The sequence below is a fragment of the Amblyomma maculatum genome, chromosome 1 (genome assembly GCF_055883805.1).
Source record: "Amblyomma maculatum isolate TAMU_Amacu chromosome 1, ASM5588380v1, whole genome shotgun sequence".
Classification (NCBI taxonomy): Eukaryota; Metazoa; Arthropoda; class Arachnida; order Ixodida; family Ixodidae; genus Amblyomma; species Amblyomma maculatum.
In genome coordinates this window covers 405,513,869-405,532,178 of record NC_139344.1, presented here as the reverse complement: position 1 = coordinate 405,532,178, position 18,310 = coordinate 405,513,869, and the positions used below count along the sequence as shown (strand labels likewise).

Below are 18,310 nucleotides of genomic sequence, written 5' to 3'. Positions count from 1 at the left end.
ACAAGCTGCACTCCTCACTATTCTTCGGCAACGCGTCTCTCATAGCTTGTCCCTTTGGAGCCTTTAACCACATAAACCAAATCTGTTCTTCAACTGTGCCCATTCCGATGCTGCTTTTACTACACTGGTTACTAGACTAATCCTCTGGAAATGTTTAACAAGAAGGTATAAGCACAACGCAAAATTCATTTCAATGAAAGAAAAACACAAAAATGCATTTTTATGAAAATTCCTATATCGCAAAAGACCGTTTTCACAAGACATCTGTGGTCCGGTATAAATATCAAACCGGTGGGACCTGTCCTGTATAACGTCTAAATAGGTTTTACTGGACGAGCCAAACAACGCTAAAACCGGACAGACCAGTCCAGTATAAAAGTCATGCCGTACGCACCATGTTTGCTATTTACATCAAACCGGGCAGACCATGACGGCATGGAACTTAAACGGGACGTAACGGATCACACCACACAGACCATGTCCGGTATGGAGATAAAGTTTGAAAGATCATGTCTGGTATGGGTCTGAAACAGGGCGAACCGTTCCCATATACCGAACAGACCGTGTCCTGTCGGGAACTCAAATCGGACGGACCGGTCCGGTGTGGAGCTCATACTACTGGATGTCCGTTTCGCTACTCATATCCAACCGACCGACGAACCTCGTTCAGAATGATCACGCCGAAGCATGCCAGCGCGCTGATAAGCATGAAAAATATGCACGGCCGGTATACAATACTTTTCTGTATACGTGGGGCACGCGCGTTTTTTTTCTTCTCAAGTACCCCAAAGGTATGAGGCCATCTAGATACTATGTAGCTCATCGCATTCCTTGCTGCGCATTTTTCCTCGCGTTCATATGTTTGAATTTAAGCAACGATCGCTGCAGCTCTCATTCTTGTGGTGTACCTTCACATATATGTGGCTGAAGCCTGCAATGCGAAAGTGCAAGGAAGAATGCAGTGTTTCGCAAGAAAATATGATTTTTAAGGTTTAACGTCCTAAAGTGAAGGACTTCGGAAATTTCGACAACTCGGGGTTCTTTAAAGGGCCCCTGAAACGCCATTTACGGCCGCATTTTGATGCTACATGTGTTTAGAGGTGGTCTTAGTGAGCATCGAGATCACATTCAAAAAGCTCTGCGTGTTAGCTGTAATTTACAAATAATTTTGGAAAATTGCCGCTCGCAGCCGATTTGGGCGACACACCACCGTGCGTTTTCAGCCGCCCAGCCCATGCGACGTCATTGGGGTTAGCGTTATCATTGGCCATGGCCATATGACGTCACGTGTACTTTTTGCAATTATAGATTTTAAAATTAGCACTATTCTTCCTGAAAGTACTATGTTATTCGTTAGTTATTATTGTACATTAAAGAACGGTAAGAATTCTGCGCGCATCTTGATAGAAGCGGAACACTTCCGGCCGAGAGAGATCCGTCTGCTCGCAAAAGCACGTGTTGCCCGGTTGTCAGTCTTGAAATCTCGCGATCCCAACTGCTGCTGCGTTTTTTCTGGTCTGCAATGGACCACCATTGCTGTGTAATTGGCTGTAAAGCCGAGGACAGGAAAGATGTTATAATGCGACATCGTGTCCCTGCAAAGCAAGGTGTCACGCGGGAAAGCTGGCTCCAACGCGTCGGGCTGTCATCGTCGGACAAGCGCCAGGAGCTCAGAGTTTGTGGCCGCCACTTTTCCCGTGACGCATACCAGTATAATCCCAGTTTGGCGCAGCAAACTGGCCTCAACGTGAGACGTCAACGCCTCAAGTCCGACGCTTTGCCGACGCAGTTTCTCCCTGGAATGGTAAGTTTTCTGGGTTGCGAGTTATTGTGGAAACACGCGTAGCATGGCTCGGAGTCTCGCATGAAAGTGCATGAAGCCTAGCGCAAGTTTTGCAGGCGCAGAATCCTTGCGCGCAAACCGCTCTTGCGAGAGGACCACAACAAGTTAAGGCGCTGAAAATGTATGAAAGGGAGCTCTCGCCCTGCGGCGCGCGGATAAAGCAAAAAAAAAAAAAAAAGATAAGGCGACCTGCGCACATGGAACCATGAATTAACATACACTAACGTGTACGCGATCTCGCAGTATAATTTGCCTGGGTGGTGCAGTGGGTTAGGGTGGTCGACTGCTGTGCCCAAGGCACAGCGGCCGCTTTTCGACGGAAGCGCAAGCAAGGTGCCCGCGTACCGGTGCGGACAAAAGTAAACGGAGCACGCTTTTTCTTCATTTTTCACTCGGTGCATATTTGAAACTGGTAGTCGTGGTATGCGTGGACCGGTAGTAGACGCAAGTGCCCTTTCACGGACAAATATTTCCTGATCTCCAGTGAGGAAGGCGTTCTTTTAATTTGACTGAAAAAGCCTAGCTGCTCTGTTTACTTACGTGCGCACCTGTACATGTGCTGTGCGATGTCACTCAGTGCTGTGCGGCGCCTCGTCTGAGTCGAATTTGGGGCGTTGAACCCCATAAACCAAGCCTGACTTGTAATAAAAAAATACCAGCACACTAATAACAATACAGGCCAACTGCATCCCCCCCTCCCCCAACCCCCATCCACCTAAAGATATGCTTATTTTACAGTGCGTTTAGTCTACTCTTGATCTTTGCCTTATAACACCTGTATATGCATGTCTTTCTCATTCATGAAGCGGAAAATTGAAGGGGAAATTGGCTCGTTATGATACAATTAATGAAAGGAGCCAACAGTCGAGTCCAAGGTAAATGTAGGTTTTTTTTAAATACTTTTGTGGTTGATATTGATCAGAATTAGTCCTGTAACGATTTTAGGCAGAAAGATAATTAAATACCAAGTGGAAGGAAAAATAACATGTGGTATATAGATAAAAAAAAAAGGTATCCCCTATGACCTTGCACTTGCAGACTGTTGTCTCCTTTCATTCTCATTCATGTGCAGAATAATAAAACTGCCATTAACACAATGTTGATTACGCACAAATTTCCTTTCTTTTCCTAGCATGGCAAACCATCATCGCCAGGAAGGCCGAAAGACCTCAGCACTACACAGGTTTCCTCTGGACAGGTTAGTACTGTTATCATGGTATTAATAACAATGTATATATACTTTTATATTTATATTTATGTATATTTAGGCCACATATATAACTTTGGAATATGTTGCACACATATATGATGGCTCTATTGCTAGAAGCTATATAAACTAGCACAACTGTTGCTATGTCATTATGCTTTCATTCAGTTAGTTACGTGTTCAACCATTGCTTCAGACACATACCGGAGGTGATCCAAATACCACAGCTCTTCCTGTAGAGGTGAGAATATTTTGGATAGTTCATTTTGTCCAGTGGATGATGCAAATCTTTTGACATATGTACATGCTTAATTTTCAACTATACTGAACAGCTTTGTATTATATTGCATATGATGGCTCTATTGCCCGAGTAAGTAAGCTATGCAAATTAGTGCAAATGTTATGTCTGCTTCCATGCACAAGCTCGGTCATCGCTTGAGGCACCTTCTGGAAGCAATTAAAATGTAGCTCTTCCTGTATAGATGAGATTATTTTGGAGTTCAAATAGTTAATTTTGTTTAGTGGATGATGCAAGGCTTTAGTGTGCACTGGCACGCCAAAAAAAGAAACTCGGAGCACATATATTAACTGGATTAACATGGGAGACCCGACGTTCAAAAATAATGAGCTTCTGGATTGGTTCATGGAACAGTGTATTAGTCGACTGTCCTGCACTGTGTCTTTTGTTTGTGCTGCTAACATGCCTCCAAATTTTTCAGGGCTCTTGAAACTCCACAAACTACAGCTTGTCTGTGCAAATTTTTTAGTCATATCAGTTCTCCACTTTCAGAATATTTGTGTATGTGTAGCAAGTTGACAATGTTTGCATTTTGTAACGGGCAGTTCACTCTATACAGCACCTGAAAATGAAAGCATGAAAAATTTCAAATCTGCAACCATCATTATAATTATGAATATCTGTCTGCAGGAAGCATCACCAGCTACTCGCACGCATTCAACTACTCGCACGCATACTGTGGCAACACAATGTGGGAGTGCCATTCTGTTGGTAAGTCATTATTGATAAAGATGTTGTAGTGTTGTGAAAATGTATTAAAGAGCTATATGATTGATTACATTAAACATAGATGGGGTGCTTGCAAATAATTTTAAATATATGAAATTTTTCCAGGCACACAGGTCTCTATTGGACTAAAATCTCTAGTCAGCACCAAGGTTCAAACAGAGAAGCCTGCCACCAGAGAAGTCGGTGGCAGGCTGCTATCACTGGCCGCTCGTTAGAACAGAACTTCTTTCATCCACTTTTGTGCATTTGCTGGCTATGGCAGGCAAGAAAATTTGTCATTTAAGCACAGTTCATTAGGCAAAAAAAAAAAAAAAAGAAAACTTGACGAAATACGTCACCTATGTGTCACATATTCACTCATTCAAACCTGCAAATATACCCTCGCTGTGACACAGTCCATTCGAATGATAGCGTTCATAACTCTTAAGGATGTGGTAATATTCACAATGGGTCAACAAATATTGCCTTGATGAGTCTATAGAGACCATGCCTCATACATACCTTGCACACCACTAATCTCGGACATGGTGTTAGGATATTCACAGTTGCGTCAGGTAGCAAAAGGGCAATTTTTCCTTACATAATATGGTCATGCTGTGTCTGCCTAGTGTACATTAGTGCTGTCTTTAGAGCTACTACGGAGCCATCACATGCACTTTGAAGTTTAATTTTGCACAAATATTTGAACAAGTCACTAAGATGCACAAGGATATTTGATTCTGTTGTGAAAAAAATATAAGTTGCGTAGCCCTAAAGTGTACCTAATTTTCCATGGCATTTTTCTGTTCCCTGTTGATAGAATGAAAAAAAAAATGCATACCTACTATAAACTTTGACAGCAGCTTTATTTAGCACATTTTACAGCCAAGACATTCCGAGATGAACATCCACGGCTGCTACGTATTAGTTCATAATATTAACAATCACATGGCACCAATCGCTGACATCACTGCACTTCTTTTTCAGCGACCATCAGGATGAAACGGCCCAGTCAGCGATTGAGGAACCCCTCTACAAAGAGCGAAAATTCCTTGTGTTCGAGGGTTGCCTGCGGCAGCTTCTTGAGACCTGAACAATGTGCGGGCAAACAAGAACCCTTTACTTTAGCATAGCGGGAAGCCTTGTGACTGTGAAGGGGACATGCTCACTGCAGCATTCTTTCCTCTGGAAAAGCCTACCACTGGTTGAAGGAAAAGCAGCAAGAAATGTCCTCCTGGCTGCAGGCATCTTGTTCTCTGGCTGCGGTATAGCTTCAGTTCTTCGGTTCCTGCAATCCATTGGGGTGCAAGGCATCACAGAGAGGACCTACTACAACTACTAACGGGCATACTTGCTACCTGCCAAAAGTGAGGTTTGACAATAAGGATATCTTTCATACAACATTCAAGTCACAGTATATGTCATTAACTCGATAACTAGATGTCGCATCCTTTCATGACAACTTGAAGCTACAATGCAACATATAAAACATATAAAATGCAGCATATATGCAAAAGCGGAGGCATTGCAGTGCAATGCACCTGCTACTGCACATCTCTGTTGCCTTTGGCTACATGTTTAATAGACCAGCTGCATGCTCTAGTACTGAAGGCATAATTTTTGCAATATTTTTTTTTTAGTAAATGTGCTGTGAGAAAAGTGAAAAGCAATGCAGCATTTGAAACCTGCCCCCCTCATCCTAATATGCATTAAGGCAACCACATGACTGCAAGTTTGTAGCCTCTAAATTGAACATCTCCTTCTTTGCAGCTTTTTCAGCAAAGGCAAGCAGAACTTGCTAGTGAGCTTGTAGGGACAACAACAGACCTGGCAGGGGATGGTCGCTGTGACTCGCCAGGCTACAGCGCAAAGTGTACTAGCTGTGCAGAATGGAGCCATTTTGCACACTGCACAAGTTCAAGTCGGTGAGGTAATGCGACTCATCCTTTCCGACAACTGAGGTTCCCCCTAACATCACATCCTATCTTACGGCATTTCAACCCTTCTGCTCCAACTTCAGTGCACACGGACGCAAGTAGCATAGGCCTCAGTGCTGTCCTCGTTTAGCGTTATGACGACTGTGAACATGTGATTGCTTACGCCAGTCGGACTTTAAGCAAGACTGAGCCCAACTACACCATCACCGAGCAGGAATGTCTCGCGGTTGTTTTCGCCATGCAGCGGTTTCGCTGCTACTTGTACGGAGAGCCTTTCGTAGTAGTAACCGATCACCATTCCCTATGCTGGCTACTCAATCTCTGTGATCCGTCTAGTCACCTAGCCCGCTGGGCACTTCGCTTGCAAGAATACAACAGCATTTCATACAAAAGTGGCCGACGGCACGCAGATGGAGACTGCCTCTCCTGGTTACCACCTGCCACAACGGAATGCGATGCGGACAACTTTGATCATTACGTCACTGCTTTATCTCAGAGATTTCCAAATACTCTTACCTTTTGAACCGAGGAACACACCGATCAGCATCTGTAGTCGTTCTTAGCTACTGCTCAAGACCCAACCTCGAACAGCCAGTTTTGCCTATGCCTATGTGATGGCCTGCTATACAAGAACGTTTACTCTCGTGGCTGCTTGCTCCAGGAAAGTGTCTTGTTTTTTTCACCGAGCCCACGACCAACTTGTCCCCACTCCCTGTACGGCCGCCGCTACCGGCCAACTCTGCGATTACGATACCTCATTAGATAAGAAGGCTGTGAGAATCGGCTTTGCTACGGACTGTCGGTTAATTGAATATTCTTTTTGCCTTTGTTTAAACCTTGACCTGGCTTAGTATTTTACGCTGTGTTTTTGTGTAACTCTCGCCCTTACTTACTATCTCTGGAATACTTGCTTTGTTATTTTATAATCTTCTTTATCGCAGCGTTTGTTCATTGTCGGTTTTTTCTCTCGTCATTTTTTGAGTAGTTTTTTATTACTATCATGTACTGGTGTTTTATTAATTTTTTTTATGCAGTGTAATTTGGACTACTACCTATATATGTTCCCATTGTGTGTTAAAAAAGTGACGCATAAATTTATTCCTTGATCACACACCAACACACGCACTTCACTGGTTGACCGGCCTAACTTTTAACTGTGTTCTCAAACCTCATAGAGGGACGACGGGTAACCGTAAAGTGGATCCCGCGCCTCTGTTAATCGTTAAGGCGGGGTTTGTGACAATATAAAACAGACCAGAACTGCAGGAAAGGTATTACATATGCTAAAAAATTACAAAAATTACAAAAAGGTCAATGAGCTGCAAGAATTCATGGGATTTGCCAACTTTGAGAAAAATTTGTGGCACAACCTGCATACTCTAGTGCAGTGAAAAGAACTGCTCCTCCCCCCCCCCCCCTCCAAAAGAAATTGCACGAGTGCACTCAATTCTGCTTAGGTGCAGTAATGTGAAAGCACTGCGAATTATGTCACACTGCTTAAATTAGTCCGACATTACGCTAGCAAACCTCGGCCGCACTCATCCAGATGGCGCACGTGTATGCCATATTTACCCAGGTTAAATGAAGGAGTGGTGCAGATGGTACTTCATGAAGATCGCAATGTTTGCCGCACAGCTGAACAGTATGTTGTAGTTTGAACTTGATGAAGAGACTGATGCTTACTGCACAGCATGAGAGTGTGTTGCAAAGTGCATTGCTCGTACCGTAGATGGCGAATGCCTCAGCCCACATAACCAAAGCAGAAGCCAGTGGAGGCCGCATGGAACCGTCAAAGCCGACAGCCCACCATCACACACCCATGTAACTGGTCGGAATGCTCTGCCCCAAGGCAGGTGACCTCTTCCCCTTGGATAAGTGCTCCCTTCTTCTCTCCTTGCAAATTTCATCGTGGTCTTTTTCTTCAAAGCTGTAAATTCTTCAGTTCTGCTCCTTCTATCTGGTGCTCTGTTCTATATTGCCTTTCGTTTTCCTTTGACTATCCTGCACAGATGAATAAAATGTAAACACCAACACTGGAAAAAGCGACCATGAAAAGAAGCCACAGAAGAGGAGATATGCGGATAGAAAAGCGACAGTAAAAACTAGAAACACATTCACAGATCTCAAGGAAGCAAGATAACAAGCCAGCTGTCGACAAAGTTCAGGCCCCAGAAATTGCAAGAGAACAAGTTAAAAACAGCCTTATCAACAGTGCCAAATGAATGAATTATGAAAGAAGCTCCTCGCTCTATAAAATGCCAGAGGGATAAATATTAGAATAGGCAATGACAAGGTCTCCCAGCCCAACTAAGTGATTCCTGCGGTACAGGCCACAAAATGAGAAGCAGTGGCTACCTTAGCTGGCAGAATTTGTGTACATATATTCACTGTGAAAGGAGAGCGATGTAATGCACAGTTAGATACAGCTGATAATCAAGAAATAGGGGATTATGTCCAGGCATGACAGCTGGTGATAGCCGAGAAAGCTAAAATAAGGCTTTTAGAGCATTCGCTCTAAGTCTCCCGTGCACAAACCTCAAAGTGAATGCAATGTTGACTTTGAACTCTCACGCTGTGCAGCAAACAATGTCATCTTTATAGCTTAGACATGAGAGCACTATGCTATTGCCACAACCTATCACACCTCGTATTAAAACTACAACACACTCTCGCACTGTACAGTAAACATCGCCTCCATCAATTTCTAATTGCAAGACATTTTCATGCGCTACAATGATCATCGTCTTAATGTTTCATCTACTCCTTCTCCTTCATTAAACTTACGGAAATACACCATGCACATACGCCACCTCACTATAGACGGAGGTTGCAACCGTGCCAGACAGCCTGCCGAGACCATTGAACAAAGAGAAGCCAGACTAGCCCATTGCCAAAAAGCTGAGCAAGAGTGCAAGCGAGCCAAGATCGAAGTGGCAGCAGCAACTGTGACTGCGGCCAATGCCTAACGCTCATGAAATTTGGTTCAAGGACGGTTGAACCTGCACAACGTTTTGAAAATATGCAGTGCTGCTCCTACACTTTGGCAAACACACCTGAAAGGGACCAGCTATTACTGCAGCTTGGAGATAAGAAATGTAACACTCTGCAAGCGTATTAGACTAAATAAATTCAAATTAATAATTCAGATCAGCAAATGCAGGAACAAGAGTTGTAGTTTGATCTGTGGTTCACCTGTATTACTCCACTGCTGGAATGGATGCATTCTGCGATCTGTTGTCATGTATTCACGGCTAGGAGTATCAATAAACAAACCTTCAAGCACTCATTTCATTGTGTCAGTATTGAGCACTCACACACTCGGTATCAATCAAAACACAGAATGCTTGTGCTGCCTCGGCACAAGCATTCTGTGTTTCGATTTTAATTTTTTTTTCTATAAAATTCCATTCCAAATAAATGAATGTTTATGGTAGATGCTTGGAAGCATGTGCTCAAGCAGACTTGGCGATGCTCAGCATTATCCTCCATTCTGGATTGTTCTTGGATGTGTATTTTTTTTTTTTTACTAGGATTTGAATTTTCTTCCCAGGCTTTATTTTTCACTAATAGTTCTACACCTTTCTTGCTTAGATATCTACAAGTTCTGGCACTTTAGAGGAATGAGATGTCTGTTCTTAAACAGTGCCACAAAACAGACACTTGACGCAGTGCATAACTTGGCGTTCATAAAATAGCATTCTCTATTTTTCCACCTTAAAAATAAACGCACTTCCATGCACCACTCGAAGCAGTGCGCCTGCACACGTGATAAAGTTTAGAATACAGCATGCAGTGAAGCGACAATCACCTGAGATTAAAGGGGAGGGTGCCTGAATCCCACGTAGCTCGCCGACGGAAATTCACGCCGAACCCGGCAAACGACGCAGGCTGGCAGGACCACCCTGTTGCTTTCGCCCAGCCTGCCCCAAATCCACTTGGTAAACAAGCGATAGGCTATGAAGCGGTGCTGCCTGAAAATACCACGCTTTACAGTAAACGGATCATACACACAAAAAAAAAATAATAATGCGAATCTGTCACCTGACGCTTCCGCACTACCTACTTGTTTACATCTCCGTCTCCATCGATGTTCGCTCCCTCCTCCTCTAGTGCAATGTGCACAGCCCGAAGGACTTCGGGCGTTAGGCGCACGCTTTGGAACGCTGGGTGGATCGTAATGCAGCCGCCGTCCTGCTGGCACACCACCAGCACCTCCGGCACGCTGCGGCAGCACACATCTTCTTCAGGTGTGGGCATGCTTTCGCAGCGGCCGCAGCGGCACCTGCGCATAAGTAAAATGTGAAAAGGCCGCGAAGCAAACACGAAACGGCATTTCGTGAAATAAGAAAGTTGTAATAACTTATGTGCAGTGGCGCGTGCGCCACGGAACGCACCATGGTAGGCCGTCGTCTCCGTTGCCAGCGGGTGGTTCAGAAGGGCCAGTCGATGGCGTGCTGCTGTCGTCGCTGTCTAGCGGATCACGAAACGGAGTATAATCGTATGGATCAAAGTCCAGCTCGGCAGCGGCTTCACGCAGCCTCGCTACGAGCTCGGGATCCATGCGATCCATGGCGACCGACACGCGAAGCCGGTCGTGCGCGAACCGCCGAAAACACGAAGGGGAAGAAACGAAGAAATCGGAGCACTACCGGAAGTAAACAAACCGAGAGACGGTGGCGTCACGGTATGGGCGGGGCGTCGGCCCGGACATTTTCTTTTTTTTTGGCCGGCGCATCGGCGTGTATGAGTTGAGGGCTACAGTGACGGGAGAGGAGGAGCGTCATTTTTAACATGGAATATCTGCGCTATTAAAGATGTTAGCCTAAATTTTTTTTGCGCTTTGCTGACTAGCGAAGGCACGCCGACCGCTCGTGCGCCTTTCTTAAGCACGGCTTCAAGCTTTTCATGGGCCCTTTAATGTGCACTGACAACGCACAGCACAAGGGCGCCTTGCTTGTCGCCTCTGGATTAGATCCTGCATCCTTGGGAACAGTAGTCGAGCGCAGTAACCACTTCGCCACACCGACGGGGCATATTAGGAAGAGGCGTGAGCGTTAGCAGTGCACTTTTGTGGGAGATGTATATGTTTCCCTGAAAGTGCCGCCTAGCTGGCCACAGTGGCTTGTGTGTGCCTCCCGAGATTTCGACATTATTATGATGGTGATTTGCTAGAATATAGCAACTCGCATTATGCAGTCTGATTATGGGGCCTCTATTTATCGGCGTTTTCTTTTTCAAACGTTCTCTTTATACAAAAAATACAAAAGCAAAAAGTAGGCGGACAGTAAGAAGTAGCCGTTCCAAACGGCTGTATCCGGGACTACACGTCGCCCGCCAACTCTACGGCCACCTCTAAGGATCAAGGTGCAGAAGAGAGAAGAATAGAGCGAACCTGATATTTATTGTAGGGTAGAGAGTAGGTAATCCGACTAATGACAAAAGCCTGAAGAATGGGGAGGAGATCTGTTTCTTTCATACACGAGTATCAGTTGTCGATTCGGCATGTAATACGCACTCTGAAAGACACTGGCCTTGAGGCGATGAATGCACTGTGTTTCGGTCGCTGTTCTGAAAAATTCCAAGACACCGCATTGCAGACACCTCTGGTACAAGTTGTCCCCTAGCGTTCACCGGAATTTGGGGATGGCCTCCCTACGTGAGATAAAAGTTCAGAAGTTCGAATTTTGAAGGAAAGCCGGATATGCCCTCCTGCTCCATATATTTGGTAACATTGTACAGTTACATGGCTAGTTGCAATGTGTCTTCAATTTCCGCATTACTTCCGGACAACATCTACATCATTATGTAATCGACGTATAACATATTAGACAGATTAAGAATACGGCTGAGCTTGTCCGGTAGTGATAGGAGAGAGAAGGTAAATACAGAGACAACACGGACCCCTGAAGGGTGCCGATTCTGCCTAAGGATAAAGTGTCAGATTTTAGGGATACAAAATTTAGTTCGGCTGTTTGTTAGGTAAGAAAATCCCGAATGTAGTTTACATTCATAGGACCAGGAATTATTGCTGCATATGTAGTGAACTCTTTGGCTAAGTCTAGTCGTAGTAGCCTCGATACCAGTGCCAGTAGGAGTTATATATGTGATGGGAAGGTTGCAGCATCATGTTCTGCGCCAAGAGTCGAGAACGGAAGCCCAACAATTGCTGGTAGGAGATGGTGATCCTCGACATAGGCGTTGAGACGGTTGGCGGTAATGTGCTTTATTAAATTTCCTATACATTGCGTTAAAGAGATGGGCATGAGGTTATTAAAATCTAGCTATTTGCCCGGTTCAGTTATGATTGTTAGCTTCGCATGCTTCCATGGTGCGAGGACTCGGCCTTCCGCTCAAGATTCATTCATGAATGCTGTAAGTGCTATGATGGAAATATAGCTTGAGTTCTGGGGGTATTTTTTGACACCATCCGCTCTGTGGATTGAGCTTACGCGAAGCTTCGTCATGAATTGTCCTACTTTGGCCGCCGTGATGTTGGCATGCAGTGCGGGATTTGCTATTCCCGCGTACGTCAGAATGGTAGTCGCGCGATGAGAGCTTAGGGGCTACATTGATCTTGGATCTTGGAGGAGGTCTGCGTCTGTGCCCCGGTGGTTTTGCATTACCGTCGCTAGACTGTACACTTAGTTAGAGTTGCAGTGGTCTGGCTTTAAAGGTACCGCAGTGAGTTCCATATGAGGGCAAGATCTGGCTGTCTTCGCATAATATCGCATACCTGTCCCTATTGCAGGTAAGCTAGTATTCAAGTGTACTTCTCAATACGTTAGTCAAGCTAAGCAATTTTCAGTTTCATGGCATAAGAATGTGTTTGTCTGATGTTGGTTTGTTTCTTCTGGGGTCTCCCAGTAGGGAGGTAATGTCCTCTCGAAGGGTGGAAACCTACTCGCCTAAGATGTTTGATTGTTGGTGGTGCTGTTTGGTTGCGGCAGGTGCGAAATTTGTCCCATTCAATAAGGAGAGTTCTGCGACCATTCATTAGGTACGATCCGGAGGTTAAGATACTAGATGTGAGGAAGCGATCGCTATTCAGATTTTCTCTTGTCTTGTTCCGCTGCTTAGAGATGTTCGATTGTGGTTGGTGCTGTGCAGTCACAGAATGTGCGAAATTTACCCAATCAATTAGGAGAGTTCAGTGACATTTCATTAGGTACGATCCAGAGGTAAATGTACTAGATGTGAAGTGATCACTACTAAGATTTTTTCTTGTATTGTTCCACTGCTCTACGTCTAGATGTCGGCAGAATGTAAGTTCCGGGGTTGTATTTATGAGACACCCAACCGGATAGCGGTGTGAGGGTCAGTTAATGAGTGTGAGGCCAAGCTGTTGCCACACGTCTGTCGTTGGGGCTGTCGTTGTGACAGTCCCAGTCTGTGTGCGGTGTCCACATACCTGAAGGTGGAATGATGTCTTGAGTGACATCTTAATGTGCGTGGACAGACACCTGAGGGATAACATAGAGGGCTTACATCATTCCACCTTCAGGTATGTGGACGACGTTTTAGTATTCACAGATCATGAAGGATTCAATCAACGAATGAGGGACATTATTGATGTTTTTACTGAGCGTGAATCCGGGCTGGAATTTACTGTTGAAGAACCAGTTGAAGATCGGTTACAGTATTTTGATTTATTGATTCAGTTCGGTGGGATCATGTTTGTTGGGAACACAACCCGAAATCGGTAAAGCCCTTGCTAACCTCCAATTCGGGGCATTCCAAATTAGTGAAAAATGGGATGATCAACACATGCTTGTTAAATGCGTTGAAGAAATCGTGCTACCACGGCATAGTCATGAGTTTTGAAAGACAATTGACAAGAATTACAAAGGCCGGTGGTAATCGGGAGTCGGTTATTAATGAGGCCATCCGGGTACTCAAGAGCCTTAAACACAGACAGTAATACCTGCCCAGCATGGGTGAGAAGAAGAGGAAGGTTGCGGTGGTACCGTATGTGCACAGAATTTCACATGGCCTCAAAAATGTAGGCAAGAGGTATAGTGTTGACGTCGCATTGACCACCCCGCTCAAAATGAACAGGATTTGCCCGGCCATTCAAAGGGAAAGAGAATCGAAGAAGCAAGAATGTGGGGTGAAACATAGAGACCCATTTGTTGGATGCAAGACTGGTGTTGGCTTCGACTCTCTTGTGGAGCCCGTTATATAGGGCAAACAGGACGATGTATTAACAAGAGACTATTGGAACTCCGGAACAACTTGGAAAGTGGCAAGGAAAAAACATTTATCGTCTCACGTTGCCATTCATGTGAAACAATGAAGAAAGAGAAGAAGAAGAGCACTCCTATGTTTGACCAGGTTAGGAATTTGTATCGCCACAAAGAAAAGATGATGAGATAGATGGTTGAATCATAATTTATTTCAACGGACAATAAGTGTGTCAGCAAGATTTCTCTTGCTCTTTCAAGCGAAGAGATGTCTTTTTTGAGTGACTTTTTGTGCCGCAGGTAAACCCAGTGGTTGTTTCACGTGATTGTTTCCTTTTCGTCATGTTTGTTTTTATCTGGGCCTTAGAGAAAAGGCCTAAGCATAATTGTGAGTCAGCGCTTGTACTGTAGCTTCCTTTTATCTTGTCCTTTGTCTTCTTGTTCGCGCTGTTTAAATTAATTATGAATGTGTACTAACTCGCCCAACAAAGTATGTTGGTGCGCGATCCGCCTTTGATTGATTATTTATAGGAAGGGAAAGGCGTGGTAACTGTCTCACTTGTTTTTCTGTGGACACCGCAACCGCGCCGTAATGGAAGGGAGGAAGATGGGAGTGAAAGTGGAAAAAGAGAAAGAGGAGCCGTAGTGGAGGGCTACGGAGTAATTTCGACCACTTGGGGATCTTTAACGTGCGCTGACATCGCACAGCACACAGCGCAGCCTCCCCTCTACTTACCGAAGAGAGGAGAGGCGAAGTGTCTCCAATGGAAGACGACACCACCTGTTAGGGTGCCTCGATGCACGCGCCCTCGCGCCCTCGAAGGGTGGAGACAACTCCGCCATTTTTTGGCCCACTCTTCTCATAACACTTCAGGAGCGTTAATTCCTGTTATCTCGCGGCCCTTCTTTGTCTTGAAGATACACTAACCAAAATTGGCCTCGAACTCGCACCACATAAAAAAGAAATGATTAGTATCGACGGAAACCATAAAACCAACCCCAGTATGCAGATCCATCTTCACATCGGAGGCAACACCATCACCTCCTCAAATGGGCAAATCCGCATTCTTGGCCTGCCCATATCAAGTTGCAACAGCCCCCAGCCTGTCCAACCGGCGGTGCGCGGCAGCATGCCTGCCGTGCGATGGCCAGAGCAGCGGCGGTCGGAAAAATCCTCTGTGGCACACCCGTCCTCCAACTGTCGAAGACTGACTTCGCTAAGGTCGAACGCCTTCATCGCGCAACACTACGCACTATTACCGGTCTACCTAGGCACACTCCTATAGCCGAACTTGAGCGTTTGGCCGCTCTTCCACCGCTCACTACCATCGTTACCGAGTCACAGACGCATCATCGAATACGTCTAGAGAACACTGTCCAGGGGCGTCGCCTGCTGGCCTGGGATGAACAGCGTAACGACAAAACACCAGCCCTATATGCATCACTTCCCCCTTGGGAGATGCCAGTAGTCACACGCGTCCATCGCCGACCTATAAACCGCGATTTTGTCATTCCCCGGGAGCTCCTAGCTGCCCATCACAGACAAGAGCGAATCCCTAATACGACTGACATATATACCGACGCATCGATTACAAGCGAATTCGCATCTATGGCGTGGGTATGCAATGACAACCCTTCCCTTTCAGGCGCTTATGCCTGCCATCTACCTCAAGGTACCCCTCTTCACGCTGAACTCCTCGCGATTTGGGGAGCCTTGTCAGGAGTGCCTTGCACCGGAACTGGGTCAATACGTATTCTTACTGATTCCTTTGAAGCTTACAAGGAAATCGCTACTCCGGGTTCACAAGATGCAACAGCTACGGCTATACAGCGCCTCCTTAAACGCCACCAACTCGCGACCAGAACTGTCGCTATTCACTGGACCCCAGGTCACTCGGACGAATCAGGGGGCAATGCGGCGGCACACGCCGCGGCTGCCTTGGCAGGTGGGATGTCCACATTTACTTCCCCACTCCCCTTGCTTCATCCTTATTCGACCTTGGGCGGGCAACTCACCCCTTCTCTTGCCCTTATGCACTATACTCGGACCAGTCTTCGTAGCCTCAGTCAGCATCGCATGCAGGTGGCCACACCAGACCCCCCTTTTACGAGAAGAACCCACCTCACCCGAAGTCAAGAAGTATTTTTGAATAAGCTCATCGCCCATGCGGCTTACACGCCACGTATAATGGCCCGCTGGCGTCAGTATACGGAGAAAATGATTACGTGCCCCCAATGTAGGACTCTAACCTGCGGCGGCATATCTCATTTACTTTGGGATTGCCCTGCTTTTTCTACTGGACGCCCCGAGATAGAACCCTACCGCCTGAACTACCGTTCCCTTCTAGAAACTGATGCTAACACACAGATGATATTTGCCAAGTATGGCTCGCTTAGTGGCCCGGTTAGAGCAATGTGATTCGAGTGACGACCTAAACAATGAAGATTATGTCTACTCCCCTTTATCCCCATCCTTGGCCATGGGCCTTCCCATTCAGTAAAGGACATTCAATCAATCAATCTGAAATCCCAATATTGAACGCGCTCCAAGGAACGCCACGCGACAGGAGCTGTGGCGTACCATCCAGCGTAATTTATTTATTCCACGTAGGAGTCCAGGGTGCGCAGACCCCTGGGTCCCCGCACGACCCCACTGAAATTCAAGTGTTTATGTACCTCTGGATCATAACAGTGACAGCCCGGCTGGTGGCGATGGTCTGCACGGCCGAGCCCTCCGAACGCAGCAGGGTCTCTCGGTTCTACCAGGTCTTCAGTTGCTCCAGGCCCCGCGGGGGAGGGTCCACCGGGCAAATAGAGAGGATGTGGAGGGAAGAGGCAAAGTGTTCCGGGCAATGGGTACAAGCAGGAATGTGGAAGGAGGGATGGTAAGGGGTGAAGGAAGAGTGTGTGTTCGCAGTCTGCGTCTTAGTGTTGCGAGTTTATTGTCTAGGGAGGGGTGGGGTGGAGTTTGTGAACTTGTGGTACTGGCTGACCATCTATAGTGACGAGCATAGGGGGGTGGTGGTGTTTCTGCGGGCTTGGGTGGAGTATCAGGAGCTCGGATTTGCTGGAGGAACATGCAAGGCCTATTAAAGCTGCGCATCTCGACACCATGTCCGCCCCCTCCTGAAGAGTTTCTTCCATGCTACCTATATTCCCAGTGGTGGTCCACAGGGTGATATCATCTGCATATCTGTGACAGCTTTTTAGACATCGGGATAAGTGTGATTTTAAATACAAAAAGGGAAAGGACTGATCGCTTAGGGGCGCCTCTATTACCGAGGGTATAAGTGGGAGATTTCAGGGGACCGAACCGAATTTATGCTGTGCAATCCCGGAGAAATGCTGAAATGTAAGCATGTGCTCGTTTTCCCACATTCAGAGTGGATAATGAATCCATGAGAGATAGACATTGTCAAATGCCTTTTGCATGTCCAGAGCCAGCAATGCTCTTGTACGTGATGGAGAATTTCTTCAGATATCTGTAGCATGACATCTTGCGTGCATAGGTGGCTGAGAGCTGGGATGACTGGGTGACCCTGCTGCTTTCGGAGGACCCGGCCGTGCAGACCATCGCCAACGGCCGGGCTGCCAGTGCTATGATCATGAGGGACATAAACACTTGAATTTCAATGGGGTCATGCGTGGACCCAGGGGCCTGCGCGCACTGAATTCCTAGGTGTAATAAATGTTTTCTCTCTCTCTGAACCACGCCGTAAGGAAAGGGAATAAGAGGAGCCGTAGTGGAGGTCTACGGAGTAACTTCGACAACTTGGGGGATCTTTAACGTGCGCATAGCATACGCACGCCTCTTCATTTCGCCTCCATTGAAACGCAGCCGCCGCGGATCGACACAAATTTGACATTAGCGGCTCTAAATTATTACATTATACTGTACACTCATCAAAATTCGCTTTTAAATAAATCGGTTCCGACTATAACTCATACTGTCATTCTTTTTCTCTCATCTTTAATCGTTCAAGTGCTAGCAGGGGCGGACATCTTGTGAGTGCGCAAACTTTCTGCGCACACCCATGAGCCTAAAAAGGTTTTCGCCATAATATGTACTGCGCCGCGTTTGCTCAGAGGTTAAGACACCCGACTACTATACCATGCATAGTACCCGGGGTCGAATGA

At 46.1% G+C, this 18,310-nt stretch overlaps 2 protein-coding genes across 5 annotated transcripts; one reads left to right on the top strand and one right to left on the bottom strand.

The window, feature by feature from the left end:
* Nucleotides 1–1,044: 1,044 nt before the first annotated feature.
* Nucleotides 1,045–3,512, top strand: LOC146208745 (uncharacterized). The gene is made up of 3 exons (XM_084587319.1): nt 1,045–1,804; nt 2,976–3,041; nt 3,247–3,512. The coding sequence occupies exons 1-3, from the start codon at nt 1,523–1,525 to the stop codon at nt 3,343–3,345; spliced, it is 447 nt and encodes a 148-aa protein (XP_084443445.1). The 5' UTR covers nt 1,045–1,522; the 3' UTR covers nt 3,346–3,512.
* Nucleotides 3,513–4,903: 1,391 nt separating this feature from the next.
* On the bottom strand, nt 4,904–10,791 carry LOC146208744 (uncharacterized). Of its 4 annotated transcripts, none has more exons than XR_014705421.1 (5): nt 10,388–10,791; nt 10,057–10,275; nt 9,802–9,964; nt 7,566–7,994; nt 4,904–5,344 (listed from the first exon to the last, which is right to left on the bottom strand). XR_014705421.1 is itself a non-coding variant. In XM_084596002.1 (4 exons), exons 1-3 carry the CDS (start codon nt 10,561–10,563, stop codon nt 9,808–9,810), a joined length of 552 nt encoding a protein of 183 aa, XP_084452128.1. In that variant the 5' UTR covers nt 10,564–10,791; the 3' UTR covers nt 4,904–5,344; nt 9,802–9,807. The 4 variants fall into 4 exon arrangements, 1 of the variants encoding a protein (XP_084452128.1); XR_014705423.1 differs by having other exon boundaries at nt 7,811–7,994; XR_014705422.1 differs by having other exon boundaries at nt 7,566–7,989.
* Nucleotides 10,792–18,310: the final 7,519 nt, after the last annotated feature.